The 20,463-nt window shown below is 56.6% G+C and overlaps 2 protein-coding genes across 5 annotated transcripts; one reads left to right on the top strand and one right to left on the bottom strand.

Moving 5' to 3' along the window:
* The first annotated feature begins 2,353 nt into the window (after positions 1 to 2,353).
* Positions 2,354 to 12,435, top strand: PLVAP (plasmalemma vesicle associated protein). The gene is made up of 6 exons (XM_024560992.3): positions 2,354 to 2,851; positions 5,616 to 5,712; positions 5,814 to 6,526; positions 8,379 to 8,436; positions 8,539 to 8,617; positions 11,795 to 12,435. The coding sequence occupies exons 1-6, from the start codon at positions 2,483 to 2,485 to the stop codon at positions 11,799 to 11,801; spliced, it is 1,323 nt and encodes a 440-aa protein (XP_024416760.1). The 5' UTR covers positions 2,354 to 2,482; the 3' UTR covers positions 11,802 to 12,435.
* A 3,917-nt stretch (positions 12,436 to 16,352) lies between these two features.
* Positions 16,353 to 20,092, bottom strand: GTPBP3 (GTP binding protein 3, mitochondrial). 4 transcript variants are annotated; one of them, XM_045195639.3, is made up of 9 exons: positions 19,711 to 20,090; positions 19,150 to 19,397; positions 18,957 to 19,043; positions 18,668 to 18,870; positions 18,412 to 18,484; positions 18,174 to 18,317; positions 17,850 to 18,015; positions 17,434 to 17,572; positions 16,353 to 17,071 (listed from the first exon to the last, which is right to left on the bottom strand). In XM_045195639.3, the coding sequence occupies exons 1-9, from the start codon at positions 19,761 to 19,763 to the stop codon at positions 16,970 to 16,972; spliced, it is 1,215 nt and encodes a 404-aa protein (XP_045051574.2). In that variant the 5' UTR covers positions 19,764 to 20,090; the 3' UTR covers positions 16,353 to 16,969. The 4 variants fall into 4 exon arrangements, with proteins under 4 accessions (XP_045051574.2, XP_045051573.2, XP_024416645.2 ...); XM_045195638.2 differs by having other exon boundaries at positions 17,294 to 17,572; positions 18,201 to 18,317; XM_024560877.3 differs by having other exon boundaries at positions 17,294 to 17,572; positions 19,711 to 20,089.
* Between the last annotated feature and the right edge of the window lie 371 nt (positions 20,093 to 20,463).

Genomic DNA, 20,463 nt, shown 5'->3' with positions numbered 1-20,463 from the left:
GCACATAAGTAAGTGGCACAACATAATCGACGTTCTTCACTCTTTCTCTCTCTCACTCTCTCTCTTTCTCCCCCCACCCTGTCCCTTCCTCTCTCTCTCTAAAAAATCAGTTAAGTTTTTAAATCTATTAAAACAAGTTATTTGAAAAAGGAACATTACATATAAAGGGTGTGAGACCAAGTTTCCAAAAAGAAATCGAATATTATTTTCTATCTTGATACGAAGACATTAGTGTGTATATTTAATACCTTTATTCTTTTTTATTAAGAATTCATTACTTTTAAAAAGATTTTATTTATTTATTTTTAGACAGAGGGGAAGGGAGGGATAAAGAGAGGGAGAGAAACATCGATGTGCAAGAAATACAGGGATCGGTTGCCTCTCGCATGCCCCCCAACTGGGGACCTGGCCTGCAACCCAGGCATGTGCCACTGGGAATTGAACCATCAACCTTTCAGTCTGCAGGCCGGCGCTCAACTCACTAAGCCACACCAGTCAGGGCTAAACACTTTTTTAATCCTAACCCTAACCCAAGGATGTTTTTATTGCTTTGAGAGAGAGAGAGAGAAACATCAGTCGGTTGCCTCCTGTATATACCTGAACTGGGGATTGAACGTGCAAGCTAGGTATGTGCCCTGACCAGGGATTGAACCTATGACCTTGGTGTTTCAAGATGATGCTTCAACCAACTGAGCACTGGGCCAGGGCTTGCCTCTGTTTTAGACAGGAGAAAACTGAGGCTCAAGGAAGAGGAGGAGGAGGAGGAGGAGATCACTGGCCTGAGGTCACACAGTGCTAAGTGCACAGCCAGAACTTAACTCCACAGCTCATGAATTCACTCTGCCTATGAGGGCCCCCATTAAGGAGGATGGAAGATGACCTCTCCCACCTGCTGGGGTTGGGGGGAACTCTGTGTGGACCTGGCCAACCTCGAAGAACAACTGGTTGGGCACCACTTGCAGCCCCCAACCCTCCTCCCTTCACTAACCAGATGGGAAGGGTCTGGGAATCAGGAATCACTGGGCAGCTCCGAGCACCAAAGGTCAGACAGGGGTTTCCTGCCTACCCCTGGGAACTTCCTCCTTCCCGACACAACTCCTGCCTCCTTGATGGGCACCACCCTGGAGCCCCCTCCCCGCTCTCAACACCCCCACTCCACCACACCGGCTAATGGGGGGTGGGCCCCCCTGCGGCAGCCTTCACCCTGCTGTGCCCCCCACCCCCGCCCGGGCAGTGGTCAGCAACTGTCACCCAACCAGGGTCCAGCCTCCTTGCCTCCTCCTTTTCCCTTTCTCCTCTGCCCGTACCTCCTTCCTGTCACCCTCGACCCTAGGGGGCTATGTGCTGTGTCCTACTCTGTCTCCCCAAGCCTGAGGACCCCTCTCAGCTTGGGCTAGGGATGCTGCCTCATGGAAGGGCCTGGCATCACCCAGCATGGGGGGTTTCTCTGAAACTCCTGGTTCTGGGGTGACAAGCAGGAGGGCGCGCACCCAGAACTCTTTGCTCCTTGGTTCCAAACTCTCCTCCATGCCCACCTGGGGGTAACCCCCAGTGAGGCTCAGCTCCCACCTATCTGGCACTTCCTGTTCACCATCTCACAGAGCCCCAAAATAATGCTTCCAGAAGGAAGTGATAGTAATAATAACAAGAGCTTCCCCCCACAGCCCTGTGACTGGGCATCGTGTGTACCCCATATTATTATAGATAGGGAAGCTGAGGCCCAGACAGAAGAAGCCCCTCCCACGAGCTCACACAAGCCAGACCAGCTCTCCCTGGCTCCAAGTTCATTACTGTCGTGCTGCTGCTCCCAGCACGCTTACTAAGCACCTGTGTGAGCCGGGATCGGGTGGGATGACGACTTGGGGCGTCCATGCACCACTACCCACAGACCAGCCCTCCGTGAGCTAAGCGCTCTGCTCAGTTCAGCCCACTTAACTGACACAGCCCGTGAGGTGGGCACACATCTGCAGTCAGCCCGCTGGGAGGTAGGCAAACACGGAGAAGGAACAGCGTAAGACCCAGGGGTGGTCCCTTCTCCTCCCTGTACCTCAGTTTTCCTCCTCTGCAGGATGGGGGCGCTGACAGGAGTGTGTCTGCTGCAAGCGCTGGACACAGCGCCGGGCGTGAAGCAGGGCCCAGTGAAGAAACTGAGGCTCAGAGAGGTCGTGGAAGCCTGGTCACCCAGCTGGTGCCTCACCCCATGTTAATCAGAGAGGCTGGCAGGCCTTGGCCACCCCCTCTCCCCCCGCCGCCCTCACCCCCGCCCCACCCTCCCTTCACAGCCTGGGTGGGAGTGTTGAGATAACCCACTGCTCCCTGTTTCCTCCTGGCCAGGAAGGAGCCAGGCAGAGGAAGTATTAAGACGAGTAATATAAACACTCCCCCCTGTGGGCGGCAGGGTCCAGAAGGGGCACAGCCACTGCCCAAAGCAGAGCAGCCAGCCGAGCAGCGCCAGCGCACCAGGCGGCAGCCCCGGGAAGAGATGGGCCTGGCTGTGGAGCACGGAGGGCCCTACTCTCGGGCTGGGGCCAGCTCTCACGGCTGCTGGTATTACTTGCGCTACTTCTTCCTCTTTGTCTCACTCATCCAGTTCCTTATCATCTTGGGCCTGGTCCTCTTCATGGTCTACGGCAACGTGCACGGGAGCACCGAGTCCAACCTGCAGGACGCCGAGCGCCGGACTGACGACCTGTACAGCCAGGTCGTGGGGCTCACGGCCAGCCAGGCCAACCTGTCCAAGGAGCTCAACCTCACCGCCCGTGCCAAGGATGCCATCATGCAGATGCTGCTGAGCGCCCGCCGAGACCTGGACCGGATCAATGCCAGCTTCCGCCAGTGCCAGGCCGACCGGGTAAGGCCAAGGGCCCACACTGGCCCTGGTGACCCCAGGAAAGTCACCTCACCTCTCTGAGCTCAGTTTCCCCATCCACGAGATGGGGAGGCTCAGGCCCCACCTTCTGCATGAGGAGCCCTAGTAGATCAGCAATGCGTATTTTGTTTGTACAAGTATGTCCCGTGCAATATCTGGACATACTAAAAACCAAACTACTCCTTATCCATCTGGAATTCAAGTGTAACTGGGTGGCAGCCCTGAGCCCACGACTTAATATCAGAAAGCACCCAGAAGGTGCCAGCGGCAAACACACTGCACCCAAGAACTGGCCGAGTAAAATCTCAGAACGTTCGCTTCTTTTCTTAGTAATAAGTATGAATGGCCTATATTTGTCTTATGCTAGTGTTTGCTCTAGAAATATTGTCTCACTGCTGAAGCCCGAGAGGTAGGGAGAAAACTCTAAGCCCTTTTGCAGATGGGGAAGTGGAAGCTTGAGAAGGGGGCAGAATGGAAGCTTTCCTGAGGGGGCAGAAACAGGCGGCCCCCGGGAAAAAGTCACAGCGGCAGGCAGAGGGGTCTCACAGAGACTCACCCCCTCGCATTCCTGTCCAACTCACTGGGCAATTGCCCGTGTTCACTCTCACACATGCCACACACGTGCTTTGTCTGTGGAGGTTTTGGTTCCAGAGACACTGAGCAGAGGGCTGTCCCCTTGGGCCTTGGCTGGGATGGGGAGGAAGGCTGGGTGGGGATAGCCTAGAATTTTCCCACAGGAGGGTTCCTGGCTGGCTGGTGTGGGAGGTGGGGGTCTGGGGGCGGGGGAGGGGATAAGCCTCTGCTGGATCCTCAGACCACCCAGCCCTCCTCACTGGACAGAGAGACCCCCTCAGAAGTGTCCCAGGAAGGGCCACATCTCCCCTTCTCAGACCCTAGGGCAGGGCATGTCTCCCGTAGACCCCCAAATGGGTTTAGGTGCCCCTGAGACACCCAGAATGGGGAGAGTCCCTCCCCAGACTACAGAGCAGACTGATACCCCACATACTCCCAGAGCGGGGCAGGTCTCCCCTCAGACCCCCAGGGAAGGATCGCTCCCTGTCAGGCCTTCAAACGGGATGAGTCTTCCTTCAGATGCCACAGCCAAACAAAATGGGGAGAATCCCCCTTCAGGCCCCCTGGGAAGTATGGAGAATCCCCCATCAGACCCCCAAAGGGGGTGAGTCCCCCCTCAGACTAAGCAGGGTGGGTCCCCCCTCAGACCTCCAGCATGGGGCACGTGCCCCATCAGACTCAGAGGGCAGGGCTGTGCACTTCCTCAGGCCCCGCCGCCCCAGGTCGGGTGGGCCCACAGTTGTCTCGCCTCCTGGGAATCTGGATCAGCCAGGACGCGCACTACCGTCCAGCCGATGAGTCAGAGGAGGGAATCAGGGTCGTGAGGGTGAGCCCCGCGCAAGCGCCCGGAACTCTGGCTCCGTCACAGAAGGTCAGGGATCTCAGAATCTGGATCTTCACAATTTTGAATTTTGAAAAACAGTCTTTTATTCCCTTCGAGTTGACAAATTCCTCTGGGCTGGATTCCTAAGGGTTTTCTCTTGAGGAGACCTGGGTCCCATGCCCCAACCCCCGGAGGGAGGGTGCTGGTGGCTGTGGGGCAGCCCCCGGCCTGCCCCAGCCGCTCTCCCTCTGCCCAGGGTCTGCTGGTGGCAGATATGAACCTTGGTCTTTCCCCAGTCCTGTCACTGCTGAGGAACCAGCTTTTTCTTCAACTGTGTGCAAGTGCAGCCGCATTTCCCGTCCTGAGATCCAGGGGAGAAAGGAGACCCGGACTCACTGACTTTTTTTAAGGTCTGCCCACTGCCACCTGTGTCAAGGTGCCAGGGTCACTTGGCACCTGGGTCACTTGCTCTAACTTGCCCAGGGTCACCTGGGACATGGGTCACTTGCTCTAACGGGATGACAGCCTCTTTCTCACTTCGTGTTCGGCTCCAACTCCCTCCGGCTCCCCCTGCAGCCCCCTCCCCCCTCCCTGGCTCGGGCCTGTGAAAGCAGAGGTGACTGAATCTTCCCGAGCTGTTCCTGTGCCCCCCGACCCCAGGGCACTAGCACAGGCCCAGCTTCCTCAGGACAAGGAGTGACAGGAAGACAACCCCCCTGTACTCTTCATATATTTACTTGTTATATTTCTATGGGGGTTCTGTTCCAAAGTTCGGAAGGCATGGCCTTTGCTGAATCATAAAAGCTTAATTCACGTGCCATATGACGGACCCACTGAAAGCGTCCAGTTCAATGATTATTAGTGCACTCACAGAGCTGTGCAACCGTCACCCCAAGTAAGCGTAGACTGGTTTTCTTCACCGTAAAGGGAGACCCCGCGTCCCCTTTAGCAGACACTCCACACTCCTCCCTCCCTGCAGCCTCTGGGAACGGTTAATCTGCTTTCCGTCTCTTAAGGATTTGCTTATTCTAGACATTTTATCTAAATAGAATTGACACTGCGTGGCCTTTTGTGACTGACTTCTGTCACTCAGCATCGTGTTTTCAATGTTCGTCCACACTGTAGCCTGGCCCAGTGCCTTCTTCCTTTTCATTGCCAAATCGTATTAATTGTAACAATGCTTGAAGGTCAGACCAGCTTTCCCTACACAGGAGCCATGCCCTCATGAACTGGGCAAAACTAGGCCATCTGGGTGCTGGATCCGGGGCTCCGGCGCCGAGGATCTGGGCAGCCCGGGGTCAAGGGGCCCACAGGCCCCTCTGAGCTCTGTCATGTGTCCCGTCCGGGCAGGTGGTCTACGTGAACAACCAGAGGTACATGGCTGCCATTATCCTGAGCGAGAAACAATGCCAAGAACAACTCAAGGAGGCTAACAAGGGCTACAACAGTGAGTGGCCCGGGCAGCGGGGGGACAGGGTGGTGGCCTCCCCGCCCAGTTCCTTGGCAGCCCCCCCAACTTTCCTGAGTCTTATCATCCTGTACCTGTAGCCTCACTCCTCCTGCTGAACCAGAAGGCCAAGATGCTAGAGGTGGAGCTGGCCAAGGAGAAGGCTCTGTGCACCAAAGACAAGGATGGTCTGGGGCTGAGCAAGCGGCTGGTGGAGGAGCAGCTGGCTGAGTGCGGCAAGGTCCAGGAGCAGCTGCGGCAGGAGCGACAGCTGGCTGTGGACCAGCTGCAGAAGGTGCAGGCCCTCTGTCTCCCGCTGGAAAAAGACAAGTTTGAGGCGGACCTGCGCAACCTGTGGAGGGACTCTGTTATCCCACGCTCCCTCGACACACTGAGCTACAACTCGTACCATCCCCTTGGCCTGGACTTGGCCTCCATACGGAGAACCTGCGACCACATGCCTACCCTTATGAGCAGTAAAGTGGAGGAGCTGGCGCGGAGCCTGCGGGCTGGCATTGAGCGTGTGGCCCGCGAGAACTCAGACCTCCAGCGTCAGAAGCTGGAGGTCGAGCAGAGCCTGCGGGCCAGTCAGGAGGCCAAGGAGAAGGCGGAAAAGGAAGCCCAGGCCCGGGAGGCCAAGCTCCAGGCCGAGTGCACCAAGCAGACCCAGCTAGCGTTGGAGGATAAGGCGGCGCTGCGGAAGGAGCGAGACAGCCTGGCCAAGGAGCTGGAGGAGAGGAAGCAGGAGATTATGCAGCTTAAGATGCAGCTGGATGTCAGAAACTCGGCCCTGGACACCTGCATAAAGGCCAAGGTAGGCTGGCGGCCCTGGATTCGGGTGGCACTGGGGTGGGCCTAGAGGCCAAATTGGTGGTGATCTTTAACTTGGGTTTGAGGCTGGTTTGAGTTTGGGTTAGTTAGGACTCACTTCAGAGTTTCGCTGACATTAGGATAGGGGCCAAGTTTGGAATGGGATCAACGCCGGAGGAGAGTGCAGGGTTAAAGATTGGAGTTGGAGGTTGGGTGGCTGTCGGGTCCAGGGTTGAGTGAGGGGCGAACCTAGAGTATCAGTTGCTTTGTGATCGGGCTGAGTTGAGGCATTGAGGGTGGACTTAGAATTTAGGGTAGGGTCACACATAGGGGGCTATTGAGTGTACAGTTGGCTTAAGAATTATGGTTATGTATCCACATGTTGGCATTAAGATTGGGGTGGAGTTTAAAATTGGGAATGACACTGAGGAAGGGTTCAACATTGGTTTAGGGCGAAGACTGGGGATTCACTGAGGGCTGGTGTCAGGGTCGGGAACTGTTTGAGTTGAGTCGGAGAATCTGGGGCAATGGGTCAGGGCTGCGAGTGGTGCTGGGGTTACTGCGAGGGTTCAGGCAGGTCTGGAAAAGGGCTCGGTGTGCATGTTGAGTTTGTGTTTAGCGTTGGGTCAAGGCGAGTTCGGGGTGACTGCCATGTCTAGAATTGGTTTGGGTTAAGATTAGGTTCCATCTCACTAGTCTTAGAATGGGGATTGAGTTTGGGGTTCGGGTTACAGGGCAAGGTTGAAAAGTGGGTCAGGGGTTGCATGCACGGGAGCGGTGGGTCAGGGCTGGGGGCGTGAATCTAGGATGTCAGTGACGTCGGGATTGGGTTGAAGCATTGACGTTGGAGTTGAGGCTCAGTGGGTGTAGGTGGCTGATGGGTCTAGAGATGGTTAGAAGTTTGGGGCCAAAGTGGATTTAGGATTTCAGGGGCATGAGGAGAAGCAGGGATCGACGCTGACCATGAGTTAGGAGCTGGAGTCGGGGCGGGTTTCGGATGGCTGGTTGCGAGCTGAGTTGGGCTGGTGCTGGGATATATTTGAGGTGAGGAAGTAGGTGACCCTGGGTTAGGATGGGGGTACATTGGGGTTGGGGTGAGGCTCAAGGCTGGATCTAGAGTAGAAGCTGTGTAGATGCTGACGGGGGGGGGCTGGGGGGGAGCTCTGTTTCAGGTAGAGGCTAGGGCGCCTAAGTTGAGTTGGAATTGAGCGTGACCTTGGGAACATGTTTGTGGGCGGCCACGGCGGATCCCCAGGGCTGGGACAATGGCATTGGGGGTGGATTTTTCATAGTGGCTGGGTCTAGCTGAAGGGCTAGGGTCAGAGTTAGGTCTAAAGTTGTATCAGATCGGGTTTGCCTTTGGGATTGTGCTTGGGTCAGGGTTGGTTCTAATGAAGCTTCCATTTTCATATTGTGATCGGATTTTAAGAAATATGAGTTCAGAACTGGTTTTGGATTTCAGGTTTGGGGAGATTGGCTCAAGGGTGTTTGAGGCACGGCAGTAAGACTTGGGGTCCAGGGGTGTACAGAGTGGGCCGACTACAGTGTGGAGGGGCGCTGGACTGGGTGGATGGACTCAGTGGGGGTCGTGGCAGGCCAGCCCTGCAGAGTGGGGTCTCTGGGGAGCTGCCAAGCAAAGCCAGTCCCTGGAGTCCCCAGCCATTGGAGGGCAAGTGGGCACAGGTGATGATTATGCATCCCTCAGCACCTGTGTCCCCCATGTGCACCTGTCCATTTCTCCACCTTGGGAGGACCTCAGAGCTGGTCTCCAAGGGCAAGGAGGGGCAGGAATCTCCCCGGCACTCTGGTTCAGGGGTCCCAGCGTCTACCAACCTCCCTCTACCTTCTTCTCACAGTCGCAGACAGGGCCTGCACCAAGACCTATTGGACCTGCCCCCAATCCCCCACCCATCGGTGAGTGAGGGCAGAGCCGGAAAGGGGGGATGCTGCCTATCCCTAGACCAGGGGAAGGGGCCCCTAAGGCAATAGGCTGGGCCTAACCCCCTCTCTCGGCAGACCCAGCTGGCCTGGAGGAATTCAAGAAGAGGATCCTGGAGTCCCAGCAGCTCTCTGCAGGCCACGCAGCCCCATCCAGGTGAGGCGCTGCACAGGTTGCAATGTTCAGTCTCAGTGCTTTGGTCTCAGGACTAAGGGTGGAGGGAGGCTTAGCTCACACTTGCTGCTTCCATAACTGAGTGCCCACTGTGTACCAGGCCTTATGCTGGGCCCTGAGGACACAGCAGTGACCAAGATGCATGCGGTTCCACTCAAGAGCCTCCGAGTAGGGGACCAGAGAGACAGTGATGAAGCTGTGCTGAGTGACAGAGAGCCTACAATTATTAGGTGCTTAGTGTGAGCTTGGCACAGGTCTAGCACTCTGCACTGTCAACTCATTCAGCCTTTCAGTGGGTGAGCTACTGTTCTGGATGAACAGTGAGGCACAGAGGGGGCCACACCCCCTTTCAGAAACACGCCGCCAGCCCCAGACCCAGGGATCCTCAGTCCCATTTGCCATATAGGACCCAAGATCCAGAGAGGCACCGGGATTTTAAGTCAGATCCCTCGGACCCCAAAGCCTGTGGTTTCACCACCGGACTACTGTCCACCTGGGTCTTTTTCAACCTCAGGGCGCCCAGTACGGGCCTTGGGTCCAGGCGTCTGTCCTCAACAGCCCAAGGTTCGCCACCGGTGCCTCCTTCTCCACTACGCACCCCCTCCGCTGGGAGTTCACCCCGTTGAGGAACTGGTCTCCTGGTTCCGAAGGCTCTGCCTGGGCGAAGCCCCTCAGCCTCAGGGGCCTGCAGAGAGCGGGGCAAGAGGGTAGGGAGAAGCCCCGCTTGGAGCAGATAGGTTTCCTTTCTCCATCTTGGCTTGAAGCCATCATGGCAAGGAAGGAGGTTCTATTCTTATCCCCATTTCGCAGAGAGGGGACTAAGGCCCCAGGGAAGGGCTCAGCCCAGGCGTCATGCGTCAGCAAGTCAGTGCCGGAGCCAGGCCTGTCCAGGTCCCAGATGAGACCGGGGAAGCTCTTGACATTGTTTACCCCAAATGCCGTCCCCCTGCTAAGAAAACAATGCCCTCTTCAGCCTGGGCCCCTCCTGTTTCTCTCTGCAGGGTCGCAGGAAGGGCCTCTGGCTCCCTGGGCTCCTTCCCTTGGGAAAGGGGCCGGGGACACGCAGGCCAGGGCCATCTGCTCTGGGTCCAAGTCCTGGCTTGGCCAGCCACTCAGTGGGTAACCGCAGGCAAATCCCTGGCCGTAGAACCACAACATCCAAATTTTAGGTGCACCCAATCAGGAGCCAGGCCTGAGGTCCAGCATCGGTTCACCCACCCCGCAATCTAGGAGCTGATTTCCTTTTCAGTCGTATTCCTCTGCACCTGGAGAAAATCTCCACCAGGCTAACTCGCCCACCTGCAGTCCCCACCCACGTGCCACGCTCTCGTGATTACACAGCGAGGGCAGGCCCAGGGCCCAGCATTTTTAGGGCTTGAGCACCAGGTCCTGCTTGTTCATTGCACATTTTTAGGGTCATTTTCTACTAATGGCGAGTGCATGACCTTTCCTACGCTTGGTAAGACTGGGTGTCCAGTGGAGGTCAATTTAATGAATTGAAAGAAAACACAGTTGAGATGCAGACAGTTGAGATGTTAAGAAATACTGGTTTAGGGGCCACGTGGCTGGAGGTGGGAGAGTCTCGATGTGGAAGGTCAGAGACTGGAGCTGAGCCCTGGTTCTGAACCAGGCACATGGCGAGCGCTGCTCGAGCTCGTTGCCATCGCAGTCACAGTTTGTTTTCACTCAACACGTATTTCTGGAACCACTGCTGGGTGCCAGACACGGGTGGAAATAAGGTGCAGAAACTCACGCCCTCATGGGGCTCACATTCTCATGGGGACAGATAATAAACCAGACGAATGAGTCATTATAAGGCCCTTTGGTGATGGGCAAGACAGAACAGGGATGGGGGTAGGGGCAGCAGGGCAGGCTTCCCTGAGGTGACACTGGAGCAGAGAACCAAAGTAGGTGAGGGAGGAGCCACTGAGGGGGAGGACGTTCCTGTGAAGAGTGCAACAGGCTGAGAGCACAGTCCGTGCAAAGGCCCTGAGGCAGGGCCACATCTGGTGAGTTTGAGTGAGGAGGCTGATGTGGCTGGAGCCCAGGGATCAAGGGGGCAGAGTGAGATCAAGGATGTGACAAGGGGACGGTTTAGGCAGGGCTCTGTGGTGAGGACACTGCTGTCAGCAGAGGAGGGTGTGACCTGATTCAGGGGTCAGCACCCTCTGGTATGGCAGGCGTGTGAAGGCGGGAGCCAGGGATCAGCGTGAAGCCGACCGACTGCACTGGTCCAGGTCAGCAATGGGAGTCCAGGAGCCTTGGTCTGTGAAAAACGGCTGGGCGGCCCTCCCTGCCATAGACGGGCCAGCAGGAGTGAGTGAAGCATGCGCATCAGACAGAGGCTGAAGCTGGGTAGGGTGGACCAGAGCCAGCGAAGGAACGTGAGGCTAGGGCCCCAGGGAAGAGCCAGGGAAGGAAGGGAGGGGGCCAGCGGAAGCGGACTTGGCTGTGGCCCCCTCCTCCCCTACCAGGAAACAGCCTCTGGGCCAACCCTTGACCCCGCAGGAGAACCTTTGCCAGGCAGGGGAGGGTGGGGGGAGGGGTGGGGGTGGGAGGAGGGGGGCTGGGGGGGGAGGGCATTCCCAACAGCAGCAGGATGGCTCCCACGAAGTAGGGTGGAGTAGAAGCGGGATGACAGTCCTTGGCATTTGGGGGAACTGTGGTGGGCTCTGAGTCCCTGAGAGGAGGCCTGGTAGGGAAGAGTGGATGGAGCCTTGAAGTCCAGATCAAGAGGATCAGGCTCTGTCCCGACGTCCTGGGTGGTGGTGGTGGGGCCCTGGAGAGCAGGTGAGTAGGGGCCGCTCATTAGAAAACCCTCCTGGGAATGAATGTGTGGGCATGGGTGTGGGCAAGGCAAACTCCCAGGACCCCCAGGGCCTTATGGAGCAAAGACGAGAGTCAGACAGACTGCAGCAGAGGTCTGGGGCACAGGAGGGGGCCCCTCTGAACCTCAGCCTTCTCTTTTGTACAATGAAGAGGCCCGTGTCTCAGGCCCGCCATCCCAAAGGCGTTCAACAAGTAGGAGTCCATTGGGGGACTGAACCCCGAAGGAGCTGAAGAGTCCTTGGCAGTGTCAAGGGGCCGGGGTAGGAGGAGGCAAGCCCGAGCAAGGTTCGCCCTTCTGACTGCTGCATTCCCGTTTCCTTCCTGCCCCAGTGGCTGAGCAGGCTCCAGGCCCCAAGGACTGAGGGGTGGTCCCGACCCACCGGTGTGCAGACCTGTTGCAGCGAGACGCCTACGGCATGGGACGCGGCAAGGGCTGCAGTCAGGCGACCTCCACACACACACACCATAGTGGGCACCCTTGGCCTGTACCCCACGCTCACCTCCCCACCCAGGCCCCTAATACTCTCACAGCCCACACCCGCACCACACGATCCCTCACCCACAGATGCCACGATGGCAACCCACGGAGACACGGTAATGTCATCACACGGACATGTCACATGACCCACACACTTCTGCCAAACCCTCGCCCAATATCACACCCCCGTACACACGCGGCCCTGCGCCCCTCCCCTCCCTCAACCTTCTGATTCCATCGTCTCCCCAACACTTCCTCACCCGCAGCCCTTCAGGCCTGGCGAAGTGAGAACAGGAAGACACTCACCTCCGTCCCCGGGGAGAATTTCCAGACCCTCCTTGCATGCCAGGGAGCGAGCATCTGGTCCGAGGGCGAATGAGCCCACTGGCCCCGTCACGGCTGGCAAGAGCACAGCTCCTTCATTCCCTCTCCCCCATTCCCGCCTGTGGTCCCTATAAAATGTTAGTGGCACTAAATAAATGTTATCAATCCCTTCAAAGGCTCCAGAGTCATGGTTCATGCTTTGAAACACCACCACCTGGCCTTGAGTAAGAAAAAGTCTGGAAAGAAGATGAAAGCTGGAGAACGCCTGCCCCAAAGACCCGGGGCCAGAACACCTGGAACAACTCTGGGGGACACCAGCTTCCCCCATGGTCTGAGCATCTGCGTGTGGGAAGACACAGCACTGTTGTCAATTTCGTGTTTAAGACAGTAGATATTCACAAAGCAGATTCTTAGGGAGCAGATTATCCTTTTGCAGCTTTCATTTTTCTAGATTTGCAAAGATCCCCCCAAGTCTTGACAACATTTGTTGAGGTTACCACAGCCTGCCGTGAATTGCAGGAACTCCTCCTTGCCAAAATTATTCCAGGAACAATATCACAAAGTCTCAGGCCATTTGTTTTGTTCTGTTTGTGGGAAGATGGGATGTCAGAAAGTTCACCCGTCTGCTTTGGGAGCGCTTCAACCATGATCAGGTAGCTGGGGAAAGCACATTAGAGGAACACAGGAAAATCACTGTGTACCCAGCAGACTGGAAAAAAACCCTTAAAGTTCCTTAAACCTACTGCTGGTAAAGATGTAAAAAAAAAAGGGGTGAGGGGGTGGTGGGGACATCTTCCTGAAGGACTAGCGTAAATGCAAATCTTGTCATAGCTCTTCTGGAAATTAGTTTGGCAGCATGTAATAAAAGTAAAGATCTACCACCGTGGCCAGTGTGGCTCAGTTGGTTGGAATGTCAGCCTGTAACCAGAGTTGAGGGTTCCATTTCCTATCAGGGCACATACTTAGGTTGTGGGTTCGCTCCCTAGTCCAGGCCCGTACGGGAGGCAACCCATCAATGCTTCTCTCTCACATCGGTATTTCTCTCTCTCCCTTCCTCTTTCTCTGAAAGTAGTGAAAAATGTCCTCAGGTGAGGATTTAAAAAAAAAGTAAAGATGCACCAACGCTTTGACCCAGTCACCCCATTCCTGGTTCCTTATTCCTGAAACATAAAAACTCCACACACAAAAAAAGCAAATAGCCACCAGTGGAATAAACAACCTAAAAATTGTGATCTAGAATCTCAGCTTGTACCCCACCCCACCCCAATCGACCTTGATTCCCTCCCAGTGCATCCCCTGGGACCCTGGGCAGGGAGGGGGATGAGTCACGGGGAGCTGGGGCTGGCAACACACGCTAGGGGCAGGCAAGTCTGGAGGGACAAAGGAGCGATACTTCCTGGATGCGGAAGTGCGGGTGAGAGACAGCTGCTGCAGGAAACGCTCGGCTGGGGCCCCGCCAAGTCAGGGCAGGGGGGTTAGCCAGGGCAGGCGCCCAGACAGACCAGTCTGGAGGCCCCAAGGAAGTGGGGACATCCCTGTGACCCTGAGCCTAATGCCTGGGCAGCCTGAAGTCTTGGCCTACTGACACGGGCCAGTCCCAGCAAACATAAAACGCCGGAGTGTGGGTCTGGAGCCAGACATCCCGGATTCAAATCTTGACTCAGTCCATCACAGCGTCCATTTTCTCATCTGAGAAATGAGTGTGACATAATCATTCGGAACTCTCTGGACACATGGGCACAGGTTTCTTACTTTTGGTCGGTCTCTCCCATCCACAGCATCCCAGAATGTCCTCCCTCCAACCAGCCCCCATACCCAACCCTCCAACACCCAGACCTCAGCCTCTGCCTCTGCTGTGGTCCCCACGCTGGTCCAGAGGGACTTTCCATCATGGGATCTGACCTCAGCCCTCTGCTCACACAGCTCCCCACTACCCTGGGCACAAAGCCCAGTTCCTCACCTCTGTTGTGCCCCTCCCCCCATGCACAATGAACCCCAGCTCCAGCTGTCCTGGTTGTTTAATTGTCTGACTAGAGTCACTGACTTTTTAAAATCCTCATCCAGAGATATGTTTATTGATTTTTTAAATGATTTTTTTCATTTACTTATTTATTTTTAGAGAGAGGGAAAGAGAAGGAGAGAGACATCGATGTGCGTGAAGTATATTGATTAGTTGCCTCTTGCACACCCCTAACTGGGGACCTGGCACACAACCCAGGCATGTGCCCTACCTGGGAATCGAACAGGGTGACCTTTCAGTTTGCAGGTCGGCACTCAATCCACTGAGCCACACCAACCAGGGCTAGACTGACTCTTAATTGTAATTTGTGCTGTGCCCTCAGACTAGAATGCCTTTTCTCACCTGACAATTTTTTCCTCCAAGGCCTAGCCCCAGAGATCCCACCTTCAGGCAGCCCTCTTGGATGCCCCAAGTGTAGCCCTTACTGTCCTGGGCTCTCCCCAGCTCCATCCCTCCATCCCTCGCTCTTTCTGGTCCTGATCCTGTAGCTCTGATTCACCCAGGCTTGGTGGCTGTCCAGGGAGAGGGCAGGGACTGAGTGCCAGTTAGGAGCAATTGGCAGACCCCCTCTGTGACCCTGTGGTCCAGCTGCCGGGTGACGTTCTGACTCTTTGGGGATTTCCTGTGACCTCTATAAATAACCCCCATGGCTGCTTCCCACACATCGCCTCACCCTTCTTGGAAAAAAGGGACTGTAGCCAAGGACCTCCGTCCAGCCGTGTACCAGCGCCTAGGGGAAGGCAGGCGGGGGGCCCAGGCATCCTGTCCCACAAGCGTCTCCCTCCCCACCTGGACACTGCTCAGCCCTCCCGAAGCCCCATGCCATGACACATGGACACCCACCCCCACGAGACCCACATTATTGCTTTTCTCCTCTGGGCATCAATTCTTTTCTGCAGAACGCACTCAGCTCACTGAGTGACCCTTTCTGTCCAGGAGCCCTCCTTTCGGGGGCAATCCCAGCTGCTGAATGAGCAAAGAAATCAACAAATAGTGTCACATGCAATGAAGTCAATGGAGACATGGGGTCAGGGTGTCCCCTTTAGTTGGATGGCTGGAGCCTCCTGAAGACCCTCTCATACCCTTTGTGGGCCCTGGACACCTCCCAGCCTCTGCTCACACGTCCCCTGGAATGTAAGAGCTTGTATCTTCAACCACTGGGGGCTGATCCCGACTCTATTTGAGACTCAGTTTCCGCCTCTGGCAAGGGGAGTTGACTGTTAGTAAGCCATCAGGCTGGTGTGGCAGCCTGGATCCTTACTGCCTTAAGGGGCTGCGGCTCTGGCACAGGCTTTGTTAGAGCAAGGCGCCCTCTGCTGGTTTGTTATCACCATAGCAGCCCCCCAATCTCAGAACCAAAGGCCTCCCTAGAACTCACCTCCCTCCTCTCTCCCCCTCACTCACTCTGCTCCAGCCACAGTGGTCACCTCGCTGTTCCTTGAACACATGGTGATGTCCCACCTCAGGACCTTTGCACATGCTGTGTCCTTTGCCTGGGACACTCTCATGAGCTTCCTCCCTCTGGTTTCCTTCTCACCATTCAGATGTCAGTGCCTAGGCCACCTCTGCTCTGCAGGGCATCCAGCCCACATGTCCCTAACTAGGTCATGCCCCCTCATTGTAAGTTCACACAGCAGCCATCAGACCTCACTTGAGGAGCTATGTCTCAAAGGCGGGGAGAGGTGACGCCTGCATGTTTCTGCCCATACCCTGTGCTCGGGCTGCTGCACAGAGGGCCCACAGCGGACTCGAGTTAGAGTTGAAAGGCTTATGTGCAAGGACCAAATCTGGGGACCTCCAGCAACCAGCCACCACTCCGAGTGTGTTCCCTCACCTTTGCCCGCCACGTCGCGCGGGTACGAAGACCCAGTGAAATGATGTGTACCGTTCCAGACTGTGGCAGGTGCTCGGTAAACGTTCACTAAGTTAGTGAACGAATCAATGAATGCATCAGTGAAGACTAAGCTCGGAGAGGGAGTAGGGCCCCCAGGATTTTGTAAGTCACTTTTAAGATGCAGGAGACAAAGCTTCAAGGCTCACACTAAAGAAGGAACGACAACTTGCAGAGCAATAAACAATTCAGTGTATGTAGAAAATACCAGACAAAACAGGTGCACCCGCAAGTAGGCAAACAGAGAAAGTTCTAGAAGGACACAAGGTATGCTGTGATGCCGGTGGCAGTGGGGGGTGGGAGGAGGAGGATTTCCATGTTTAAACATTTCTGGATCACCTGAATTTTTTTTCCTTTGGTATTTTAAAAATAAATTAAAAACTATAAAACAAAGACCCCTGAGACCCTTGTACCCACTTCCTCAACCTTCCATGGCTACTCCTCCAGCATCAGGTGCCTGAAGGGACCTTTATTCAGCCCCCCTCCATAGCCTGGACCCCCAGCAAGTCCCTGTGAGGGAATATGGCCAGAGCTTGGTCACCACCAGCAACAGGGAGCTCACTCACTGTTTTACAGCCAAATTCTTCCCTAGGAAATGAGAATCTCACTTGGCCTAAGCTATTCCCAGATGTCTCAAGATTTCTGGGCATCCATCCAGACTGGTCCCCTCACTTGCCCACGCAGAAGTCCCGGAAGATGATGTCTAGGATCTCTTCAGTGCCCCCTCCACTGGTGAGGCAGGCCAGGTGCCCCCGAGCAATCCGCAGTGCCTCGGCCGCCAGGGCGACATCTTTAGCTTGCTTGTAGTGGCCAAGGGATTCCAGGCAGCCCTGGAGGTGATGCTGGTGCCTTGCCCTCGTCAGAAGTGGTGGGCCTGTAGACGGGTCCCCACACCTGCAAGAGACAGAGAACATGGTCTCTCTTAACTTTGCAGCCACCACGCAAAGGGAGGATGGTCATACCTATTCTACAGATATAGAAACTGAGCCTGCAGGCAGGTACGTGCCCAGAGCCTGCCCAGAGCCTGCCCAGAGCCTGCCCAGAGCCGTGGCCGATCCCCCACTTGAACTTGGGTGGAGGCTGTGGGGCAGTGCAGGGCGGGAAGGCGGGGCTCACACTGCAGTCAGCTCCTTCCTCAGTGCCTCCAGGAGGCCATCCAGCCCCTCCCCAGTCAGACACGAAAGCAGCAGGTGGGGGGGCAGTTCAGGACTGAGGTCTGGATCCCCAGCAGGTAGCAGGTCCAACTTGTTCAGTACCAGCAAGAGGCGCTGGCTGTTCCCATTATGGCTCTGAGCTATCACGGGGGTGACAACTGTGTCCAGGAAGTCACAGCTAGATGGAGAGGCCAGGTCAGAGGCATCCAGCACGGCCAAAATGAGGTCAGCCTGCTCCAGCCTGGGGGAGCAGGGAGAACCAACAGAGGAGTGACCCCAGAGCAAAGCAATCATGGGCACTGGGTGGGACGCGGAGGGGCGGGGTGGGGCGGAGCACTAGGAGGGGAGCAGAGCATGAAGGGCAAGGCAGACTATGTGGGCAGAGGCCAAACACTAAGGGCTGCCCTCCCCAAATCACAGAGTCCCCAGTTAATTTTCTGATTCAGGAAGAAAGAAAAATAAATACAACAGGGAGAGGAAGGGCCCCATTTCCCTCTCCCCCCACTCCGTCTGCCCACCTCTCACGGGCACGCCGCACACCCTCCTGCTCCACGGGTCCCTCACCCTCCCGCAACCCTGCCGTGTCGCTCAGGAGCACTGGGAACCCGGCCAGGTCCACGGGGGTCTCTAGTATATCACGGGTGGTCCCTGGTTCCGGGGACACGATGGACACAGGCTTCCGGCCTGGGAAGGGGAAGAGGGTCAGAGAAAAGGGAGGAGGTCAGTGAAGGAGAGCCACCCCCTTTCTCAAGCTCCAGCCCCTGATTTGACAGAGCTCTTTCATCCTCCCCGCCTGCTTCCCCACAACTGAACAGCTCAGGCCCTGCCCCGCTCCCACGCACTGAGCAAGTTCACTAAGCTGCTCTTGCCCGCGTTGGGGGGTCCTGTGACCACTACGTGCGCCCCTGAGCGGAGCCTCTGCCCGCGCCTGGCATCGCGAAGATGTGTGTTCAGTGCCACCTCCAGCTCCTGCACTTGGCTGTCAGCTGTGGATGGAGGAAAGCAGAGAGGAGGGAGTGAGGGGGCTTCTGGGGGCTGACATGTCAGGTATCCCCACACCTGACCCCCAGGCGGCCACACCTCGCTCCAGGATGCCCTCCTCCAGGTTGTCATCCTCCCCGAAGTCGATATAGGCCTCCACATGGGCCAGAGCCTGGGGGAGAGGAGGTATGTGGTGTGGTCACCCAGGAACCCATCCCCAAGCTACCCAATTTGCCCAGGTCCAGCCCAACCTAAGGGGCCAGATTGGAAGCTTATAGACCAGAAGCTCTCATGCAGAGGATGGACATGGGGTCTCTGAGGCAGAAAATAGCAATTGGTACAAATGGGGACTTGCCTTAGTGAGGGTCTCCGCCCAGCCATGGCAGAGGTGACCTAGCTCCCCATCCAGCTGCCGCAGGGCCTGCCGTCGCTGCGCCTCGGTTTCCGCATGGATCAGATCTGCCAGTCCCTCCACCTCAGTCAGACTCAGCTTCCCGTGGGCAAAGGCCCGCCTGGTGAACTCACCCGCCTCCGCAGGCCGCAGCCCTGGCACCCGGCCTGTGGGATGGTCCTGGGTACTGAGACCCTGGCCCCCAACCAGGCCCACTGACAGGGCTAGACCTCAAACCCAAGGCTGCACTCACCCAGCGCCTGCAGGACGCCACTCACTACTGCCGAGCCTCCATGCACGTGGAACTCGGCACAGTCCTCACCCGTGAAACTTTGGGGACCTAATGTGGCAAGGAAGAAGGAGGGCACAACCTGGGCAAACGCCTGGAGGGAGTCAACTGGGTCAAGGGAGCTACAGGAAGAGGTTCAGGATCTGGAGACCCTCACCTGGAAACCAGAGCACTAAGGCGCGGTCCAGGGGCTCCCCAGAGCGGGGGTCGGTGAGCAGGCGCAGGCAGGCCCTGCGCGCAGGAGGCAAGTCCCGGGGCGCCGTTAAACTCCGGAGGGCGTGCTCGCTGGCGGGGCCACTGGTCCGGATCACGGCGATGCCACAGCGGCCTTGGCCAGAGCTCAGCGCGAAAATCGTGGCCCCAGACCCGGGAGCCAGGGCACCGCTGCCCTGACGCGTGCACAGTCTGGAAAAGAAGAGGAGAGGTGCTTCTGGGAGGCTCTGCTTCAGAGTAGGCAAGTGGATCCAGGGTTCGAAGGTCGAGAAATGCCCGGAAAGGAGCCAGTCTCTGAGGCTAGGGGATGGAGACTGGAAGGCCTGAGGCCAGAGGATGAACCGATTGAAGACTCCAAGGCCAAGTGACCTAGATGTGGGCTCTACGGCAAGGGGATGAATAGATCGGGGCTTGGGAGAACTCGAAATGTGGCTCTGCCCAGGGAGAGGATTTGGGGCCAAAGCAGCACCCCACACTGTCACACCCCTTACCCCGGTCACCCCACCTGTAAGGCCCACGTGCCGCCCGGGCTACCAGGGTCCAGAGCCCCCGCCACATGGATTCTCAGCCAGTGACCAGCCTGTCAGCCAACTTGGAGGATTCGAGTCCGGACGGGGCCCCGCCCACTCCACGGCTTGTGTAAAGTGCTCAAGGCTTCTCGACTACCATTGGGCGCCTTTAAAGACGTACTAGCCACCCACTGAAGATCTTCGTTCCTATTGGCTGATGCCAGGAAAAGAGGTGGGGGCTGCAAGCAGAGGTGCAGCAAAATGGTGTTCCCCATGGCAACACTGGACCACATTTTTAGGATCCTAGATACCGGAAATGAAATGGGAGGAATGTAGGCACGGGGCAGTAGGAATTACAGAAAGGCGAGTTAGAGTCCCATGTTTTCTATCAAGCTACTCCATCACCTCAGGTGAAGCAAGTGGCCCGGGAGATGAGTTCCAGGGAACCCACACTGGCGCTGGGCAAATCTTGTCCAAACTTCTGGTAAGGTGCCTACTTGTTTTCCTAGAACTCTCCAGGTTTTCGCTCCTCCCCAGCTTTCCCTCCCGCAGTTCCCTCGGTCCGAATACCCAGCCTCTTTTGACAAATTCCACCTCGAAGCCTAGCTCCAAGGTGGACTCCTGAAACCCCCAGCACAGCCCTCTCTCTCCCCTGGCCCAGGCCTGCTCCCGCAGAGCTGTACGTTGTCTGTCTCTGGACCCCCCAAAAGCCAGAAACATGAGTCCCGTGTTTACTTTCGGGTTAACCC

This window comes from Desmodus rotundus, chromosome 9 (assembly GCF_022682495.2).
Source record: "Desmodus rotundus isolate HL8 chromosome 9, HLdesRot8A.1, whole genome shotgun sequence".
NCBI classification, from domain to species: domain Eukaryota; kingdom Metazoa; phylum Chordata; class Mammalia; order Chiroptera; family Phyllostomidae; genus Desmodus; species Desmodus rotundus.
Note: the sequence above shows the minus strand (reverse complement) of the source record. Positions and strands in the feature narration are given on the sequence as shown.